Here is a 21,070-nt window from a genome sequence, read left to right on the forward strand (position 1 = left end):
TGCTCTTGCGGCCCTCATCCCGAACTTCCCCGGCCCGACTGGGGCCTCACAGCTTCTTGCTTCTGGCAGGAGGCTCGTCCCTGGTCCTGGGCATCCCCTATCCTCAGCCTTGCTTCTTCAGGCTTGTCTTCCACCCGTGGCAGAATAAGTGAGCGTGGGAGCCGCTCAGTCTCCGACTCAGATCTGAGCCAGCGGGGGCCAGAGAACCGGCTGAGGCAGGAGTGGAAAGTAGCACTTCCCTTCCCCAATCCTCAGTCCCTCTCCCGGGAAATGGAGCGAATGATGCCCACGGCAGCCCTGTGCTGAGGCCCGGAGGAAGCCCACGGAGCAGCTCCACGCCCCTCACATGGCCTCAGTCTTCCCTCCTGCAAAATGAAGCCGTCTCCCCGGCTTCTCCCTCTGCCAAAGTCTGTAGGTCCAACTTCCGAAGTGCGAGCTCGAGGCCCCTGCCAGCCGGGAGGGCACATCGTGAGTGAGGGGCGGGGCTGCCCTCTGCCCCTACTGTCTCCAAGCTCAACATCCCACCAGCGATGCCCAAGGTCCCTGCCCCCTCCCGCTCTCCCTCCCACCTGGCCAGGCATCACCCTCAGGAAGCCCCGAGGGCGAGGGTGGGGCCAGGCAGGCCTTGCTGGGGACGGTCTGCCACTGGGCGGGCACACAGGGAAGCGTGGCCTTTCCCTGGTTCCGGCTGTCCTTGCCACTGAGTTCCATGGGGCCACAGATGCCCTGGCTGTGGGGGTTGACAAAGACCAGATGTCCGTTCCAGGCCACGATGCCCCATGCCAGAAGGACAGTGCAGCACGGCCCCTTGCTGACACAGCCCTGAAATCCTTGACTTTGGAGCTGCGAGGCCGGCAGGGCCAGGAGGGCAGGCGGGGAAGAGCCAGGCGGCCCCACCTCCTGAAGGAGATGCCTTTGAGCTGCAGACTGGTCCGGGAGCATCTGGCGGCTGGGGTGGCCTGTGCCCTGCTCCCCACGAGGTTGGCAGCATATGGCTGCCCTGGCTTGCCCGAGCCACAGGGCCTGCAAAGAGCTCCTCTCCCAGTGCCCACACCCAGAGGGAAGCCATTTGCGAGCAATTCCGGTCAGCCCTGGATGCTTGTCTGGCTTCCTGCCCGAGAAGCGGCTTCATGCCCTGGGAAGAGCACGGGCTTCTCAGCCACAAAGAGCTGGACTGAGGACCTGGATCCTCCATGTACCAGTGTGGTCTCAGTCAAGGGGCTGCCCTTCTGAGCCCGTTCCCTCATTCCTAAAAGGGCAGTCAGAGGTGCGTGAGGACTGACCACAAGAACCACACTGAGCATAGGGTAAGCGATCAACGATGGTGGCGTTGGTGCCCGTTTCACAGTACAAGTGGCCTCTGGGGACCCCTGGGAGCACGTCCGAGGACCCCACTCTGGACGCTGATCCCGTTGTCCTCCCGTGGTACCTCCACGCACCCTCGCTTTCCCGTCAGTCCGTCCCAGACCGAGAGCCCTGAGGGCGGCCCCAGGCCTGCATCCAGTTCCGCGCATCTGGAGCCCAGAGGATCCTGAGCAGAGGGTGACAGTGTGTGAAGGGTAGGATTCCCTGAGCGCCTCGGTCCTCCCACACGAGTGAGCTTTTTCGGAGCGAGATATTGAAAGTAAGGAACTTGGTACGTGGGCAGTCACTCGTTCCTCCTGGCTCCCCTGCCAGAGAATCACCCCAGGGTGGGGAGGAAGAAGGGGAAGAGCAGGAAAGGGCCTTCATTCACCTGCTCAGTATCCAGTGCTTGCCGAGCACCTGCTGTGGCCTGAACGAGACACACTCCCCACCTTCCTGGAGCTTTCAGGCAGCAAATACCATGTTGGATGGTGATAAGCCCTATGCAGAAAACACAGGGCAGGCGGCAGGGGGCGTGGGGCACGGGGAGGGTGGGCGTAATGTTGAACAGGTGGACCCCTCGCGCAGGAGGTAATGCTGAGCAACGACCCAAAGAGGTGAGAGCTGGGCCGGTATCTGTGCAGGAGCGTTCCAGGACACGACCTGTGAGTGCAAAGGCCCTGGGGCACGGAGGAGGGAGGCGGGCAGAAGCAGCAGCTCGGTGTGACTGGAGTGCAGGAGGCGGGCTGAGAATGGTCCCGGGGAAGGCCTCGCCATTCTCTCCGAGGGCACCCGGGACCGGAAACCGCAAGGAGGGGACACCACAAGGTCACTGGCTGCGGTGTGGAGGGCCCAATGAGGCTGCAGGAAGGAGACCCGGCTCAGGGCCCATAGCGCGAGGCTAGGTGAGAGGGCGGCCAGGGGCAGGGCGGCAGCACGGCTGGCAGGAGAAGCGCTCAGGTCCGCGGACGCCGAAAGCACAGCGGACACCACCCACTACCTGCCCGGAGGCGGGGGGAGCGGGGGCGACGGCCGAGACCCCTCCCCGACCGGAAGCCCCGCCCCGCCGGGTCCTGCCGGGCGGAAGGCCGAGCTCTCGCGATAGCGTCTCCCGGGCCCCGCCCCTCTGCGCTTCGCCAATCACCGCGCGCAAGAGCGCGTCGCCGTGGCAACCCCGCTGCGTCCGGGTCACGGCAGGGGTCTTGATCCCCGGAGCCTGGCCTCCAGGCCTCGGTGCCCCCGGGGTCCCCGCGCCGCGCCCGGTGACCAGCAGCGCCCTCGCTGGGAGGTCCGGGACGGGTGGAGACGGGAGGCCGCAGAAAGCCGTCCACCCGGTTAACTTTTTCCGAGCGCTTCCCGCCGTCCCATCCCGGCAGGGGAAGCCGAGCAGCCGCGGCCACCCTGGGGGGGCGGGGGGTTGGAGCGGGGTGCTACCCGGCCTCTCCCGGTCCCGCCCCCACCCCGCTCTCCCCGGTTCTCTGCGCCGGGCCCCCAGCCTCCGCCCTGCCCCGGCCGGAGGCCCCTCAGCGGACTCAGGGCTGCAGAGGCTGGAGGGGGAGGAAGAAGGGAAGGGACAGGGGGCGGCCAGGGTCAGTGGGCGGGGGCTGGCCTGCAAGGCAGCGCGCGCCCCGCAGAGTCCACGCCGGAGGGAGGACGCTTGGGGACCGACGGCTGTCCCAGCCCGGCGGCGGACCTCCGCAGGGCCTGACCCCTGCACCGAGGGTCTAACGAGGAAGGAAGGAAAACGGGAATGTGCAGTAATGTGAGCCTGAGAGGGAGCCGTTGTTCCTTGAGTTCACCCAGCAATCTGACTCAAAGGAAAGTTACTGCACTGGGGAAGAGCACAGTTGGCTGGAGAATTTGGTTTAAAAATAAATAAATAAAATTTAAATTACATAACTAGCACGTGTTGGGTATAAAAAATTCGGAAAACACACGAAAGTATAAAAACCCTTGATCCCAGCGCAAGGCAGAAGCACTGTGAACACTTGAGAGTGTTTTCTTCCAGGCATGTTTTTCCTCAGTGCATTGCTGTTGTATGTCGGTGGTTTTCGAGCGAGAGCTATGGACGTGCCTGAGCGCCCTACCCACCCTGCGTGTGGATGGGGACGGAGGCTCCTGATGTGATGGGAGTTTTGGCTTCCCCAGGCGTGCACGCAGTAGCAGCCCAGGACCAAGGGCAAATGTGCCCGGATGTGGCTGGTGCTGGTGAGCTTCGCCTTGGTCCTGCGTGGGGGTGGGGGGGCCCTGGGGGAGCAGTGAGTCCTCCATGCTCCTTCCTATGGCCCCAAGTTCTTTTGACCTTCTCTTGGCCAGGGGTGCAGGGGTAGGGGACAGGGTCAGGATGAGGCTTGAGGAACCTACCAGTCCCTGGTAGGGGATGAGGGAGGCTCCACCCTGCAGGCACGGGGGTCCTGGGAGAAACAGGGAAAATGGCCAGATCAGAGAGGGAGGCAGGCAGGGGCCGAGTCCCACCCCTTTACCTCTGCCCTCCTTAGGAACCACACTATAGGACCGATAACCAAAGGAACACCCCCTCCCCCCCATATACACACACCACATGGTTTCACCCTAACAGGACAAGGGGACATGTTGTGGCCTGGCGGTGGGAAGGAGCCCCTAGCTAGCCCACCCTCCTGGGCACGAGCTGGAAGCAACGTGTATGTGCACAGAGCAGGGGAGGAGGCCCCCTTCTGAGCCTGGACTGGGGGTGGTCAGTGGTTCACAAGTGTGGCCCCTCAGCCCTCCTGGCTGAGCATGAGCAGTCCCGACCCTGTTCTCCAGGGTCATGGAAATGACCTCGCCATTCATCTGCACACTTGTCATGCTGCCACCACATCGGACACCTCAGCAGACTGGGGCAAGGACCACACATGTCCTGGCTCCTTGGCTCCTGCGGGTTTGGGCAGGTTTTGTTTTGTTGACAAAGTCTGTCTTAAAGGGCGTCTTGAGTGTGACGCCCTCTCTGCCCAGAGGGCGCTAAGGCGGCAGCGGGGGCAGGCCCCTGGGCACTCCTCCAGCAGGATGCTCTGTCTCCTGGCTGCGTGGACTGGTGCCAGCAGCCCTGTCCCGCTCCATGTGGCCAGTGGCTTATCGCAGAAGCCCCTTGGAGTCCCTTCTGGGACACGGAGACCACCTGCATGTCCTCGCCCGCCCTCCTCCCGGGCCCTGCAGGGCAGAGAGCACCCCGCCCTCCAAGGAGCCACAGAGAACACTGCTCCAGGCGCCTTCCCTTGCACTCCCAGACAGCGTCCTGACTCGTCTCCCAGAATGTTGCTTTCAGAAATCACTACCTACTTCTCCTTGCTTAAAACCATATGGTGGCTTCTCATATCATTCAAAGTAAACCCACAGTGCTTTCCGTGGTGGGTGAGCCGTCAGTTACCTTCCGGCCCCAGACCCCCAGGAGCCCACCTGCAGTGGAATGAAGCCTGCGAGTTTGCACCACGTGGGGGGCCGAGGGCCGCGTCCTCAGAAGGGTGTCAGCAAGGACTTACAAGACCCAGTGCTGGGGGACCTGCGAGGGGAGGGGCAAGGAAGCAGGTGATTCCACTCTCCGTGTCTTAGTCATTTTGGTCTAGGAGGCCGGAAAACAGCAAAGCGGGGGCTCACGTGGGTAAACCATTCACATCTGGAGGAAAGGGCGCGTGTGGCCATTCCCAAGCCTGGACAGGGTGTGCACTCTGCATGCGCTCCGACGTGACCGCAGGGCGCCCCTTGCCTTGGTCTCGATCCCTCTCCATCCCAGAGAGGCCCTGATTGATGTTCGTGTTCAGTGACATTGTTTAGCCCTGAAATTGTCGGGGGCCAGCAACCGGCACACCAAGGCCTGTCGCTTTTCCCCTCCCATGACCCCGTGTGACNCCCCCCCGCCACCACCTGCTGCTTCTCTGTCCTTGCTCACACTGCTCCTGCCACGCCAGAGGCCTCCGTGGCTGCACAGGCTGTCCCTCAGGCCCTTCAACGTGGCCAGTCCCTCTGCCTGGTTCCGCTGTCCAGGGCGCACGTGGCCCAGCCCTGGTGCCTTCCCCGCTGGGCCTCACGCTCTGTCTTTGGACCCCCGGTTACTTGGCAGACCTCTCGCCACCACCTTCCGGCCCCTGCTCGTGTCGTGCTCCTCTCCCCTGTGCCACCACCAAATCCCACAGCTGGGAGGCTCTGAGTCACACCCCAGCGCTGGAGGGCAGCGTTGGAGGGCAGGGACGTTTCGTGGGTGGAGCTCCTGTCCTCCCAGACCACTCGGGCGTTGATCGGTGTCCTCGAGCCCACTTGAACCCCTCTCTCTGCTGGATCACTTGAGATCAGAGCCGGTGCTGGCATGCAGGTGAAGGACACAGGTGGGCGTGACTGTTTTCTTCAGCCTTCACTTCCCACCGCCAGACGCCCACAGGCCCCAGCCTGGTGACCCCCGAGCCCTAAAGAGCAGAGCAGCTGGCACTCTGAGCCTGCCCTTCGCTCTGCCCGAAGTGGGTCTGACTCCCTTTTGTGGTAGGACCCCGCCCCCAACTGGAGGCAGGGACCCCACAGCCAGCCGGGGTCAGCCGCCGGGTGTTCTAAGGCCTCCAGGCTTAGAGGCCTCTCTTGGTTTTGCTTTTAAGATTTATTTATTCATTTGAGAGAGAGAGCACGAGCAGGGGCAGGTGGAGAGGGAGAGAGAATTTCAAGCAGACTCCTCACTGAGTGTGGAGCCCGACTCGGGACTCGATCTCACAATCCCGAGATCATGACCTGAGCCGAAATCAAGAGTCAGATGCCCAACCGATTGAGCCCCCTCTCGCTGTGCTTTTAAAGTGAAAGACGTCAGCCCCTTTGTTCTTTCCTGGGGCTCCTGTCATCAGATACCCCACACCGAGGGGCCTCACACAATGCGAATGTGCTCTCGAACGGACTCCAACAGGCTGACGTCCGCGCGGCAGCAGGGCTGGGTCCCCTTGGAGGCTCGGAGGCAGGACCTGGCCCGCGTGGTCCCATTAGCTTCTGGAGCCGCCAGCAGTCCCTTGGCGCTTCGCACCTCGTGGACGCATCCGCCGGTCCGCACCTGTCTTCGCCGGGCCCTCTCCCTGCGTCTCTGTGTCTTTGACCAAACTTCCGTCTTCTGGCGAGGACACCGGTCACTGTGTTAGAGCCTCTTTACTTCACTGGATCAAATCCACAGAGACTCTGTTTCCAAATAAGTTCTGACTCGCAGGCTGTGGGTGGACGTGCGTTTGGGGGAACACTGTGAACACGGCTCAGCCCCGTCCATAAATGCTGGAAACCCCAGTGTCCCGTGAGGGGTCCCACGTTTCTCCTGGCTACCTCCCTTTGCCTTTCCTGCTTCCGCCGCATGCCCACGGGTGGCCCACGCTGGCCACCACCTGACTCCTTCATCCGTGCAAAGTACCCTTCACACGGGTAGTTCTGGGCAGCGGACATTCACTTAGAGTCATCACGCAGGGCCGTCGAGCCACGTGTCACAGACGACCCAGGGCATTTCTTGGCCGCTGGGTGCCCCCCACCCCCCGGCCTTTCCTCTCCCTGCCCTCTGTTCCGCAGGCTCTCGCCTCTTCTCCCAGGATGCCTGAGGAAACCACAGGCTCTCCACTCTCTCCCCTTAGCCCCTTCCGTCCTGCCGGGACCCCTGGAGGCAGGGGGGAGGGAGGGCACAGAGCGGGGGGTGACTTTTCACATCAACGAAAGCCATGGGGGTATTTTCCTAACTGGAGTCATGCTGGTCTGCGCTCTGCTGTTCCCCCAGAATGTGAAAGCAGTCAGCTCTCATTTCAAAGAGCGTTTCTGGTTTTTTTCTTCTCTCTACATCTGTGCTAACATTCTGTAATTCTTAGAGAACCAAAATTCTGAAGAGCAAAGCCCAGAGCCAAGAATGTTCAAGCCAGAACGGGCTTCTGTGAGGACGGACGTGGCCCCGGCTCGGGTGGGGGGGGCAGGGAACCACGCAGACACATGTGTGTGGCCTCCAGAGGGGTCTCGGGCACCTGCGGGCAGGGAGAGGGGCAGAGACGAGTAGGATTTAGTCAAGAAATTGATTTCTTGCTATGACACCAAAAGCCCAGGCAAGAAAAGAAAAAAATACATAAATTGGATTTCATCAACATGACAAAATTTGTGCATTAAAGGGCATGACTTGGAGAGCAAAGAGACAGCCCATGGAGTAGGACAAAATATTCAGAAGTCATATGTCTGAGAAGGGATTCATATCCAGAACATGTAAAAAGCACCTACAACTCAACAATAAAAAAAGCCAAACACCTGATCTAAAAAAAGGGCAAAGGATTTGAATGGACATTTCTCCAAAGAAGATACTCAAATGGCCTGTGAGCACGTGGGAATCACTGTAGCCGGATACCGTGTGATATCACAAATCACTACGATGTGCAAATCAGAATCACGAGATACCACCTCACACCTATTAGGATGGCTACTCCAAAAAAAAAAGCAAGCAAGCAAGCAGAAGTAACAAACGTTGGTAGAGAAATTGGAACCCTAGTGCATCGCTGGTGGGGACGCAACACCGTGCGGCCGCTATAAAAAGCAGTTTGGCAGCTCCTCCGACCACTAAACATAGACTTCCCATATGATTCCCTCCTAGGTATAGACCCCAAAGAACTGAAAGCAGGGCCTGAAACGGATCGCGGGACGCCCGTGTGCAGAGCAGCACCATTCACAGCAGCTGGGAGGCAGGCGCGGCACACGCGTCCACCAGCAGATGAAGCGAGAAGCCCGACGTGGTCCGTCCGCACGTGGAGTATTACTCAGCCATGCAAAGGAAGGGCGTCCTGACACCAGCCACACGTGCGTGGGCCCTGAGGACATGACGCTCGGTGAGTCAGCCCGACACGAAAGGACAAATGTTGTCCGATCGCACTGCTCTGAGGGGCCGGGAGGAGGCAGGTTCACAGGGACAGAAAGCAGGCGAGAGGGGGTTGGGGGAGGGGAATGGGGCATTCAGGCTTAGTGGGGACTGTTTTCGTTTAGGGGCATGAAAACGTTTTGGGACTAGATGGTGGTGGTGTTTGCACAGTCGTGGATGTAATTAAAGCCACGAACTGCACACTCAAGTAATGTTAAATCGTGTGTTGTGTAGATTTACCACAATTTTAAAAAATTAGTACCGTGACACATAAAAGCCATCGAATTGTAGACTTTAAATAGGTGGAGCGTATGATATGTGCATTATAGCTCAATAACACCGTTAAAAAGCTTTTAGTGACCCCTGTGCAGCGGCCCCTAAGTCTTAGGAAGGGGCGTGGTGCCCTGGAGATTCGGTCACTCAGGGCCGGAGTCCGGCGAGGGTGGGCAGGTGTGCAGGGGCGTTCCTATGGCCCGCACCGCTCCAGCGCCTCTCTCCCTGCAACCCCGTGCTGCCCGGCGCCTGTGGCAGCAGCTCTGCAGGCTGCTTCTGTGCTGAGCACACAGCCTCCCCTCAGAAGCCAATTTTCTGCACAGTGAAAATGTTTTATCTGTGCCCACTTTAGCAGATGGCCCCCCACCTTGGCCTGAATTGAGAAGCACAGAAATCAAACAGGGGACAGACGGCTTCCTTGGCAATGTCTTACAGGCATGCAAGCCTGCAAACTCACGCCAACCCTCCCGGCCCTCCCCCGCCCTCCCGCACCCTTCCCTGCCATGGGAGCTGGCCAGCAACCCTCTGGAGATCGCCCCTCCCCTGCCCAGCAGACCACCAGCCCGGCGCCCGGCCCAAGAGCCTGCTCATGGTCTGTGCTCAGGAAATGCGTCCTTCGTGAAGAAATGAATGAATCATGGCTTTTCATTGCCTTGCACCCTTGTCTGCCCCTGTGCCCTGCACCCTTCCCAAAAGGGAGACCGCTGGGGTTCATGTTGTCCGTGCCGGGAGGCCCAGCTCATAAAGGGTGGGTGACTGGGTCCCGGCAAAGGGCTCTGTGCTCCGAACCTCCAAAGTGCAGGCCCCACCCTGGGGACTTCTGTGCACCCTGATTTCCATGGTGGCTAAGAAAGTTCCGGGGAGAAACCGTGACCCGGGTCCACTACCAATGATCAGAAATGTGAACTCGTGTGTGGTTGAGAGAGCAGGGGTCTGGCCTGAGGATTTGAGGAAGGACAACATGGACACTGAGAGGACAGCCAACCTTGAGGAAAGTTCTGATGAGGGCAGGTCCCAGGGCCGTGGGACTGATGGTGAGGCTGGGGCCAGGGGGCCACGTGAGCAGGGGCTCAGAGCAGGGGGACTGCACTGGTACTCAAGGATTGGGGAGACCGGCTCTTAGCCCCAGAGAGAGCTCAAAGGGCCTGCAGAGACCCTCTGGCCTTACCCTGTCTTTCTATGCCAGGGGGACGTATGTGCCCACCTCCTGGAGTGGGGACCCGGACACGGACGTGAGGGGATCTGATGTGGGGGAGGATGCAGATTTGCTTTGCAGTTTAAGGTAAAATACAGGACTTGAGGTAAGATAACAGATGTACTTGCAGGGGGAGCCCCCACGAGTTGGCCGATGCTTCTCTGATGCCCCTCGCAGGGGCATCAAGGGAGGGAGTTTGACCACCCCCAGAGCAGGTCAGCCATGCAGGCTGGGCCTCGGGGGTCCTGGGTGGTGGGGGTGGTGCTGGGGGGAAGCAGCCCTTGGGAGTCACCAGGAGCTGACATCTGGCCTCCAAGGCCTTCCGAGACGCCTGACACTGACCACAGTCCCTCAGAGTCGCCTCGAGAAGACCACACCCCCCAACCTGGGCAGCATTTCCCAGCTCCTGTTGAGTATTTAGGGCCCCAGGAGGGGATGGTCCGTGGAAAGGCCCTGGGGGCTGTGAGGGGCAGGGCCAGCCCTCTCGAGTGGTCTCTGGAGGAGGGGTCTTGGTGATGCAGAAAGAGGAGGGGAGGGCCCAGCCCCATGTTTACCACTCTGTGGCCGGCCCTGAGCACACGCCTGCTCGTCCCCTCTTCACAAGCCTGCCAGGTGGGGCTGTTAGCCACATGTTACAGGTGAGGACCACGGCGGGAGGCAGACTGGGAGAGCGCTGGGCTGGGAGGCAGGAGTCCTGAGTTCTGATTCCAGCCTGGCACACGAGTTGTGTGACTTCGAACCCAGCCTCTCTGGGAGCCCCTCATCGAGAAAGCGGAGGGGTTGAACTAGTTGACCCTCAAGGCTCTCCCAGCTCAGACATCCCACAGGCCCTGGATATAGCGATTCTCCCTCCTCGAGGGCGGGGTTAGACAAGGCCACAAATCAGACAGGTCGCCCCTTGCCCCGTGCGGTGTGGTGGCTGAGGGGTCGTGAGGACTCAGGGCCCACGCGGCTGTCTTCCCGTGCAGCTCCGTCTAAGGAACTGAGCACAATATACAAAAGATAACAGACAGAAAGATGGAAGAAAACTCCCTGAGGCAGCCGTCTGAAAGTGGGACAGTCCGTCTCCATGGGATAGTGAGGTCCCCATCACTACAGGTGTGCAAGCTGAGAATAGTTGCAGGCATCTGACGGGCTGCTGGAATCACTGACTTCCAGGACTTGTCTAACTTGGCAGCCTCAGCCGGCATCCCTTGCTGGGGCTCCCACGGAGCCGGCTCCCGGCCGGGCCTGGCGGCCTCCTTCTGAGCAGCTGTGTTCAGTTCAGAGGCCCCTGCGTTGTTCGCTCATGTGCCAGGATCAGGGGTGAGAAGTGCGGAAAGAAATTTGTTTCTAAGGATATTTAAAACACCCGAGTTTTTGAATGAGCTCTTCATGGAGATTAGAAACTTCAGTTATCACAGGCATAGCCCTGCGCTTTCCTGAGGGGGAGGCAGATGTGGCCTGTGTGCTGCGGCTGCCGGAACTGGGCACATGGCCGGGCCCGGCCTCAGGGGCTACGTGTGCCGTCCACAGGTGGACGCCACCCGCTAGAGGCCGCTCGGGAGGACACAGGCTCCTCCCGCAGGGGCAGCAGGGAAAACTGCCTGCCCGCCTGCCCTGCTGAGGCCCAACCTTCTCCCTCCAAACCACACCAGGCAACAGGCGGCTTGCGCACATGAGGGACTCATCCCTCCTGTGAAGCCGCCGGCTGGGGCGGGGGTGGTGTTGAGCTGTGGGGAGACCCATCAGCCAGGTGGACTATTTTGGCTCTTGGTCACTTTGTCCCTTGGAGCAGCTCACAAGCTGTAGGTCCATCCAGAGTCTAGCTTGGCTCACGAGGGGCAGGGAAGCTCTGGCCTGCACTCAGGCTTCCCGTATCTCCCATTCCCCTGGTTATGTGGACCTGGGGATGCTCATACTTGAGTGCAGGGAAGGCGCCTGGGAACCCCAGAAGAGGGAAGGTGACCAGACGTTGGCCACGATCCAGTCGGTGGTGACATGGCAAAGAACAGAGCAGGGTTGTTTGGGAAGAACAAGGCCAGGCGGCCTGGGGCCCTGCCTGGCTGCGCAGTGGGGCAGTGCATTGGCCCAGCAGGGAGCAGAACTGCAGGGGAGCCAAGGAAGAGGGGGTTACTCTGCACCCAAGCCCAGTGTGGCCTCACCCAGCCAGGGTGTCCCTTCCCCTCTCTCTGCCTCCGTGTCAGCAGCACCTGTGAACTGGGGAGCCCCCCACCATGTCCCAGTGTCAGTGAAGGGCTATGGTACTGCAGAGGGCACAGTGCCGTGCAAACACGAGGCTTGCACAGCCCTGCAGGTGGGGGTCCCTGGGTGCTCCCTCCCCACAAGGCAGGTCGGGGTGGCATTGGCAAGCTTGAGAAAGAGACACTCCACACAGACCACCGTCTTTCTTCACTCTTTACTGTGTAAAAATAAACTCAACAATTCATGTCGTTTCAGCAAGAAAATGAAAAAAAAAGCAATACCAGTAGAAATAGTGCATTTCCAGAATTGCTGATGGGAGGTGGCAGGTCCCATGGTTTTGACCCATTTGATACCCAAAAGGCTGCAGATCATATGAAAAATGTACAGCTTTGGTTAGCAAATAATGAAAAAGTAAGATACATCAATTCTCTTTCCTTTATACAGTATATATATACATTATAACAATATCAACCAGAGGGGGTTTGCTTTGTTGGATTTTTTTTTTTTGGCAAATAAGACAAAATTGGGACTCTAAGTATTGGGCTTTTTTTTTTTCCTCCTCAATGCCTTGTTCCCCTTCAACAAATTGCACTTAAGACCACTGTGCATGGAAGTGACACATTTCCCATCATTAGTTGAACAAATTTACACACTGTGTTTTAAAAGATGAAACCACAGCTGTGTCAAGCCACATTTTGGTTGCCATGAGATTATAAAGGGTACTATCCTCTTTGTGTTAACAACACGGAACCCTAGTTTTTTCTACCAGGATTGGAACTGATCAAGTCCTCGACTTAAGTCAGCTCCGAGGCAAAGGGTCCACCGTAAATGGCCGATTCACATCCTGGTCCCCAAAACCTTTGAGTGCAGGCGGCCCCTCTTTGGAGCTCATTGGAATAACTGAGCCTCACGCCAGCCTCTCCCCCCTCTTCACTGCCCACAAGACACCCCCTTGGTCTCAGGTCCCAGGGCTGGTGACAAAGTGATCTTTGCAGTCTTAGAAAATAAACTGGGAATCTACAAAAGGAAAAGAAAGCATACAAAATGTATCTCTTTCTTCCAAAATACACCCTTTCAGTCCTACATTTTGGCGGAGCCTGAAAGTATTTTCCAGGGAGATATAGGTTGAGTTAATTTTATAGGTTTGTCCTTTTCTTTCATAAAAATACTCTTGTTTGGTAATAAACTTTTTCTTCTACAGTAAGAGAAATAATACTGTGTTATCAAAAGCAAGAAGGCTTACGATTCCAGTGGGATCTAAGCCCCGAGGGCCCGGAGAGCCTCTGTCGGCAGCTCCCCCACCTCGGACACCCAGGGAGCTGTGGGACACCCGCTCGGCAAGAGCTAACAGCGCCTGGGCAGTGCTGTGTGTCTTCTTATTTTATAAAACGGCTTACCTGAGATAGGCACGTGTTATTCAGTGCAAGAGGGAGCGTCGATCAGATTAAGGAGATGGGAGACTACGCGGACTAGATTTGTGGCTGTGTCATTGACCTTTCTTGGGGCCGGCAAAGTGCCAAGTGTTAACACAGTGAGGGAGTCGGGGGGCTTGGCACAGGCTCCAGCTAGGGGCGGGGAGGGAGCCAAATGTCAGCTTCTGTCCCTGGCACCGCGGGGGCTTCAGGGGGAGGGCCAGGAAGGTGAACAGGGCAGGAGGCCAAAGGGACGTAGGTACACGCGTCTGGGGTGTGCTCTGCCCGTCTCTAGCTAGGGCAGAGGATGGCTTGTGGTCCTGAACGGACAGCTCCCACCTCACCCGCGGGGCGGAGGGTGGTCTGCAGTCCGCTAGATCGGCAGGGGCTGGTGGGGGTGCTGGCAGGAGAGCACCCAGCCCCCTCTGGGCCTCGCCTAAGCAACCGCCGTGAGGGGGCTGAAGTGAGGGGTGGGGCCGACCTGGTCTAGAGGGGTGATTCCAAGCTCTCGCTCCGTCCCAATCACGGGCTTTGTTTAGGCTCCTTGTCAACCTACATGTGAAAAATACTTCTTGGTGTGTTTGGGGAGTAGGGAGGAGGGAGAGGGAAACCGATCCCTCTCTTGACCTCCCCCGACACTCTTGGCTTGCTTATCCAGCCATTTTCGGTAGCTACGCGGATGGTCACAAGACAATGGGTGGCACTGGGCACACGACACAGAACCAGAAGTCCATGCAGGCAGGGGACACACATCAGACCAAGGGAGCAAGGGACGCGCCACCCCAAGGGACATGCAAACAGAGAAGATCCCTGCAGATCCAAAGATGCCACAACCCGACGGGCTCTGACGAAGCACAAGGGTCTCAGAAAAAGCCACTGTTGAACCACAACACGCAGCACGGAGCCCGGACCGCACCCTCCGAGCTAGAGCGACGCGTCACAGAACATGACCGGGTCCTGTGCGGACACCCACGCGAACACGAACACAGAGACACCAACACAGACGCACACGGATGCACTAGGGTTCCGACGCGACAGGGACCTGCCAGTGAGGAGACAGGTGCCCCGGGAGGAACAGAAGACGGGGACACCTGTTCCTCCCGAAGAAACGTCTGCAGCTGTAGGTGAGCAGGCAGTGCGGGAGAACTTCTAGAAAGACTTGCCAGCCTTTTGCTAATTAGACTCCTGGTGGCAGAGTCCAGGGTGCCCTCAAGGCGTGCGACCCCCAGATGGCAAGATAGAGCAGGGAGCCCAGCTGGGGCACGGTCTGTCTTTGCGCTCTTCCTCTCTTCCTCTCTCTCTCTCTCGACACACATGCACACACAGAAACGCACGCGTGCACACGCACACACGCATTCCCCCCGCCTCGGAAGGACTAGAAGGAAATGTGTATGGGTGCTTTTCATGGGGGAAAATAAAGTTCAAGGTCCTGGACACTGGTCGTGTCTTGGGGTCACCAGCTGGTGACAGGCTAGGGGCTGCTGCAAGACTGGAGCCCTGTAAAGAAGGGGGAGTGGGTTTCAGGCCCCAGTGCTGGCTGGGCTGGGCTCTACGTGGGAGGCTGCCGGAGGCCTCCATGGAGGACTCACCGGGCCAGCTGACCTGGGTCTGGGAGCGTGGGAGGGATATGGCTGTCAAAATTAGCTCGGACCTTCTTATCCACTGGTCTGGTTCCAGTGTCACTGGCCCTACCTGGCTGGTTCTTAATCAGAATGTGGGTTTCCTTGTCTAAAAGGTCCCCTGTTGAGCTGATCCGCGGGTGCCTGTGGTCTCCCACTGCCAGAGGCTGAAGGGCAGGCGCCAGGAAAGGCTGGCTTCCTGGGCTGTGGGGGGCACACCCCCTCTCGGGGCACCAGCTGCCAGCTTTCAGGGAGGGATCCCACCCCTGAAAGGGCGCAAGACTGCAGGCTGCAGACCTGGTCCTGGGCCAGAGCCAGAGAGCTGGGCGGGCAGGTCCAGCGCCACCATCAGATGCCACCCGAGCGGAGCTACCTGGACACTGGGCGGGGACCGCCCGCTTCCTGAGGCCGCCCCCGCCCCTTGGTAGCCTCTCCCGGCCTCACTGCCCGAGAGCACGAGGTGCCATCCCGGGGCACAGGCGGAGAGAACCCGCTCCTACTACGAAAGAGAAGTTCTCTGTGGAGAGGCCCCCTGGCCTCGAACCAACCGCTACAAGACATTTATTTTCCCGGTAGAGAGAGGTGGCTCTGGAAACGGTGTGCAAAGACAGACGTGCGTGCAGAGGAAGCCGCGCAGCCCCGAGGCCTGCAGGCAGCTCCCACAGTTGGCAAGTACAGATACTCGACCAGTCGCGAGATTTCCCGACACCACGGAGGAAGAAGAAAGGAGACAGCTCATTCTGAAAGAAAGCACCTCCCCCCAGAGACACACACTCGCCCCCACACACATCCTCACCTACATCTGCTCGGCCCCATGTCGCAGCCGCCTGCGAGCGCGAGCGGGGCAGCCTGAGACCCAGCGCGGGCTCCTTGGGGGGAGCGGGACCTCCTCCCGGGCACGAGGGCGAACCAGGCCGTGTGTGTGCGCGTGCGCGGGTGAGGGCCTTGAGTCACTCCTGGGGAGAGGGAGAGAAGAAGACACGAGAGGGTCATCACCGCACAAGCAGGGGGGAGGCGGGCAGGCCGGCCCGAGGGCAGGGGCTTGGCCGGCAGGAGCCTCAGTTGATCTGGCGACAGGCTTCGAATGTCCACTTGGTGGCTCCCCCGTAGATCTCGATGTGGGACTCGGCCCAGGCGATGACGTTCCCAGAAAGGGCCTTGGTGCTGCAGGTGGCCAGGTTGTACACCTCCCCGGGGGTCAGCTTGCGGTCCCAAATGTTGAAGTGGGCCAGCTCGCCCACGAACGCTTGCGTGGCGTCAAACCCGCCACCCAGGGTGTCCTTCAGAGGAAAGCAGAGGGTGAAGGTGGAGGGGGCTGTAGGGGTGGGGGGGTCTCTCGAGGGGGCATGTGTCCGTGTCTCCCCCATCAGGGGCCCTCACATCTACCTCGAAGCACCGTTTCATGTCCTGTCTCTGGGTCTTCAGCTTTGCACTGGCCCCCCTCCCACGGGGAGCCCAGGAGAAGGGACACTACTGGCCACCTCTGTACTGGATGCAGAGCGTCTCCCAGGGACACCTGGACTCTGCCCGACTGCGGTCTGTCCCTCGGCCAGTGAGGGGGTCAGCGGGGGCCATGTGGCACCACGGGCGCAGGGCCTTGGGCCAGCCGCTGCTGCTCTCTCTGCCTAGATGAGCTCAGGTGTCACTCTTTGCCAAGCCCAATGGGAACAGAAGGCCTGGGACCTTCCCACCTGCGCTTCCCTCTGGATGCCCAATGGGAGACAAACCACTTTCAGGAACTAAATTATGCGTCGCTAAGGGCAGACTGGCCTTCCTGTGCCAAAGAAAGGGTCATGGCAGCCACCAGAGCACTGAGAGCAAAGCGCACTCTCCTTGTACTTCTGGAGAAGCCCTCCCAGGGCAGGGACTTGGCCCAAACTGCTGCGTCACGTGCTTCCTTTGGCTCCTTCTGGGAAAGGGGGGAACCAGCTCCCTCTCCCTCCCACTCCCTCCTTGCTCCCCCTTTATCCTGGTCACCCACCCTGGCTCTCCTCCCCCTGCAGCCAGCACCCCCGCCCCAGGCCAGTACCTGCTCCTGGCCCAGCACCAGCACCCCCTGCGGCTTGATGGGGTGATAGGGTGCCAGGTTCTCGCCATTGCCACCCTGGGTGCCATCCTGGTAGGCTTCCCAGACCCCGTCCCGGGTGGTCCAGGTGATGCAGATATGGTGCCACTGGCCATCGTTGATCACAAAGGGCAGCTTGGCCACCTGGCAAGCGGGACACACACGGCATGATGGGCGCGGGGGCACCACGGAGGGCCGGTGATCGTCAGTACTCACCGCATCAACCGGTACTCTTCCTATCACAGCGTTTAAAATAAATACCGAGAGCCGTTACCGAATTCTCGCAGCACCTGCCCCCGCGACCTTACTGTCCGCCAGCCCCATCCATCGACGCGTCATGGAGTCCCACAGGACATGTGAGACTTGTCAGGGGGCCCCTGTGATCGATCTGAACGCACAGTGGCCTCACCCCTCCTCACCCTCCTTCCTCCCTGCTGGTCTACAAAACCAGCCCTGGCGGGGGGGTCCCACCACTGGGGTCTCAGCTCACTGCTGCGGCCTGGGCCTCTCTGCTCTCCTCCAACACGAAACTGCCAGATCTTCAGGGTTTACACCCGCACAGCCTCTGCAGAGCCTGAGACGCCAGGTCTTCTAAAGCTCAGGCCAGCCTCCGGCCTGGGACGCCCCCCCCCCCCGCTAGCATTCCGGGGGGACGATGGTGCGGCAGACAAAAGGACCCGCACACCCTTTAACCTGGGGAATGGGGCCCAGCAAGGAAACACCCTTGGTGGTCAAGGCCTCAACAGCAGGGTCCGGGATTCCAATCCGCAGCCTGGGTTTGAGCTGTGTCCTACCAGTGCTGCCACAGGGACCAGGGAGCCCGAGGGCTAGCAGCTCATTCACCGCTTCGGAGAAGGCTCCCCGGAGAGGAAAGGCCCACCCTCCAAGGGTTCCTCCCAGGGCTGAGGGGTTGAACAGGATAGATTTGGACTCTGGAAGAATCTCTGGGGGTAGCTTCACCACCCCTAGGGCATCTGCGGTCCTCCCCATACAAGGAGCAAAGCCGGTTCTGAGGCGAGCTGGGGGAGGAGGAGCCAGCGTTCGATGGGAGGGAGGCAGGACCCCCTGGGTCAGCCTGCGCCACCCCCCACCCCGGGAGGCCTCTGTCTGGGAAAGTTCCAGCTTCACGCTGTTCAGGGAGTGTGGGTGCGGGCGCCCCTCCTCCTCTTTGCTTCCCAGGTCCTGCCGGATGGGCCCTGCTGTGGGGGGCACGGCTGCAGACCTGCCCCAGCAGCGGGGGGGCGGGGCCTGGGGGGCCTCACTATGCTGTCCTGCGAGTCCAGACGGCTGGGGGCTTTACCTTGTCGTTGATGAGGATCTCCATGGGGTTGTTGCCCCACTCGATGAGAACCAGCTCGTTGGCCTGGCCCGGCACCGCGTAGGAGAAGGGCGTGCCCACCCCGGGGGCCGCGCTGGACTTGAGCCACATGCACGCGGTGAAGGCGTACATCTCGGGCAGGCTCTTCTTCACCTTGGCGTACATGTAGTTGGTCCGCAGCGGGAACGTGAGCTGGAACTTGTCTCCGGGGCGGTTGTCCTTCTGACCTGGAAAGGACAGGACACAGTCCCATCATCTGCGCCTCGAGGCACTGGTCCTGTTGGAAACCCACTCCGTGCTCCCCTCCCCCGCCCAGCTCTGGGAAGCCAGGAGCAGACTCCTCTCCATTCTACAGTTGCTGAGAGCGAGGCCCTGCGGGGTCAAGTGCTTTGCCCTGCCCGAGGGCACAGAGCCAGAACAAAAGAGCTGACCCAAGATCTCTGTGCCTGCTGCTCAGGCTCCCATATCCTGCCCCCCCCGACGGGGAGGCTGGGGTGGGGGTGGGGGGACCCTGGTGGCCATGGGCAGGGAATGGGTCAGCGCACACCAGAAAAACCGGCCCTTGGTGGTGTGGCCACAGAGGCAGGAGGTCTCCTCCGGCCTGAAAGAGGCCGTTCACAAATATTCCTCTTGGACCCCCACCCTAGACAAGCAGGCCCCTGGCGCCCAGCACACTCCCCTCGAGACCAGATGTGCTGCAGTCCCTGGCCGCTCTTCTGATCCAATCAACGAGCCCTGAGGACTCTGGCTATTTCCAGAACCCTATCTACCCCACAGGAGAGAAAGACGTTCTCCTGAGGCTCTCCTAGCACCCCTGCCTGGAGCCCTGCTGAGAGGGCAGGACAGCAGGGAGCCAGGGCCCCCCAGGTGGCTGCTTTGAGGACTATGCCACTCATTCTCAGGGCGAACTTGCCGTGTTTCCTGAAAAATCAGGCTCCTGGCCTGACAGCTTCCCTTTACACAACAGCCACCAGCTCCCTGCCTGCCAGTGATGTCTCGGGGAACCGTTGTCTGCCCCCTCCCAACCCACACACGCACTGTAGCTGTGGCCCTGGGTATGGTGTGACTGACTCCAGGCAAAACATTCCAAGCCGGCAGTGGGCACAGGCACGGGGCCCTGAGCCAGGAAGACGCACACCTGCCAGCTCCTGGGTGTGCTGGGGCTTGCCAGGGAGTCCACAAGGAAACAGGCCCCCAGGCCAAGAATTATTTCTAGAAGGTATCCTGCTGGGCCAGCAACTCCCCATCCATTCAGGTATCAGNCCCCGTCCCTTCCCCTGATCTGTTTTTCAGTTACATAACGTGCCTTAAGATGGCACTGTTTAAATCCATCCGGCACATTTTGCGGTCCAAGAAGGGTCACATGGCCCTGCTCCAAGCCCAGGAACCCCCCCCCCCACTTTTACAACCTTGTTTGATTTCTGTGACTTCAAGGCTGAGCCCAGCTCATCTGTGAGCCCCAGGGTGCAGTTGGGGCTGGTCAGAGTTGGTGACCCAGGAACCACAGAACGTGCAAGGTGTCAAGGCTTCAGCCATTCAGAAAATAAAACCACGGGGAGGGGCTCACCTGAAGGGGGGAAACCGGATATCCCCAGAGGGCAGGAGGGGTGCTATGGAGGTAGGAGAAAACGGACTATCCCCAGCCCGCACCCCATTCCCTGCTGGGGATGGGGACCGGCTAGAGCCAGTCTTTCCTACCAGGGAGGGCTTGGGAGTGTCACAGCCACAGCGCGAACTTACTGAAGATGAAACAAATCAGACTTGGAAAAATCCTTCCAGTGTGTGCTTGTGTGTAGGGAGGGCGCAGCCGACACCAATCAATCCCTTCCTCGATCTGCTTCCCCTCCCTCCATATGTCCCCAGTCCAGGGGGCCACAGCCCTATCAGGAACACCGACTGGAAACCCAGCAGGGATTCAGGAAGCGGGAAGGGGCTGAAGGGGTGTTGGAGCTTCAGGCTTTCGCAGCCTGGGGAGGAGCTGTGCAGGAAGCGGGGACCTGAGGCAGGGTCCTGCTGGCCCAGGGAGCCTTGCGGGCAGCATGACGGCCCCCCCACCCCGACTACCCCAGACCATTACCTTTCTCCAGCTCGCTGATCCGCTGGTGCAGGGAGGTCAGGGCGCTCTCGATCTTGACCCTCTCCTCCGTGTCGTTCTTGGGGCCACCCTTGCCCTCCTCCAGAGTGTTCACCCGAGACAACACCTGCCTCTCCAGGTCATCGATCTTGCTCTGCAGCAGATCCTTGAGGCTGTTGGTCTGGCTGGAGGAATTAAGCCGGCTGTACTGCTGCGGGGGTGCAAGGGCGGGGGGAAACCACACCGTTACGCGAGGAGTGGGGACCGTGCCGGGAGGCCCGCGGCGCGGTCCCCTCAGGGCGAATGCGGGGGCGGCCTGGCGGGGAGCTCGGGCGAGTGGCCGTCTGCAGGGCCCCGCAGGCTCCTGGCGGCCCCGGTCAGGCATCAGCGCCCGGCCGAGGCGGGGGTGGGGGTGTGGGTCCGGGTCAGGAGTGGGGGTGGGGCAGGGCAGAGGGGCGCACAAGCCGGAAGGGGAACCGCGGTGCGCGCGCGGACCTCGAGGTTCTCCAGGCGGGTTTTGAGCGACTGCAAAGTTTGCCCGAGTTGGCTGAGCGTCTCGGCAGCCGGCGTCCGAGACAGGTCGCCCATGGTGTTCTTGCCCGAGCCGGGCTGCTTGCGGCCACCGCCGGCCCGGGCCTCGCCGGCGCCCGCGTCCAGGGTGCTCTGGCTCTCGCAGCGGCCCAGCTTGGTGGTCAGCTCGCGAATGGTCTCCTTCTGGCTCAGGATGGTCTCCTTC

The 21,070-nt window shown here is 60.2% G+C and overlaps 1 protein-coding gene across 1 annotated transcript in view; it reads right to left on the reverse strand.

Annotated features, from left to right (window-relative positions):
- Nucleotides 1–12,341: 12,341 nt before the first annotated feature.
- The window catches only part of NPTX1 (neuronal pentraxin 1), a 9,797-nt gene continuing 1,068 nt past the window's right edge, over nt 12,342–21,070 (reverse strand). Inside the window, exons 2-6 of the mRNA XM_034641546.1 lie at nt 20,830–21,066; nt 20,338–20,545; nt 18,243–18,487; nt 16,907–17,086; nt 12,342–16,157 (exon numbers count right to left, since the gene is read on the reverse strand). Coding sequence (XP_034497437.1) covers nt 15,936–16,157; nt 16,907–17,086; nt 18,243–18,487; nt 20,338–20,545; nt 20,830–21,066 — 1,092 coding nt within the window. The 3' untranslated portion in view covers nt 12,342–15,935. The remainder of the gene's footprint in view (nt 16,158–16,906; nt 17,087–18,242; nt 18,488–20,337; nt 20,546–20,829; nt 21,067–21,070) is intronic.

Source organism: Ailuropoda melanoleuca, chromosome 13 (genome assembly GCF_002007445.2).
Source record: "Ailuropoda melanoleuca isolate Jingjing chromosome 13, ASM200744v2, whole genome shotgun sequence".
In the NCBI taxonomy this organism is placed as follows: Eukaryota; Metazoa; Chordata; class Mammalia; order Carnivora; family Ursidae; genus Ailuropoda; species Ailuropoda melanoleuca.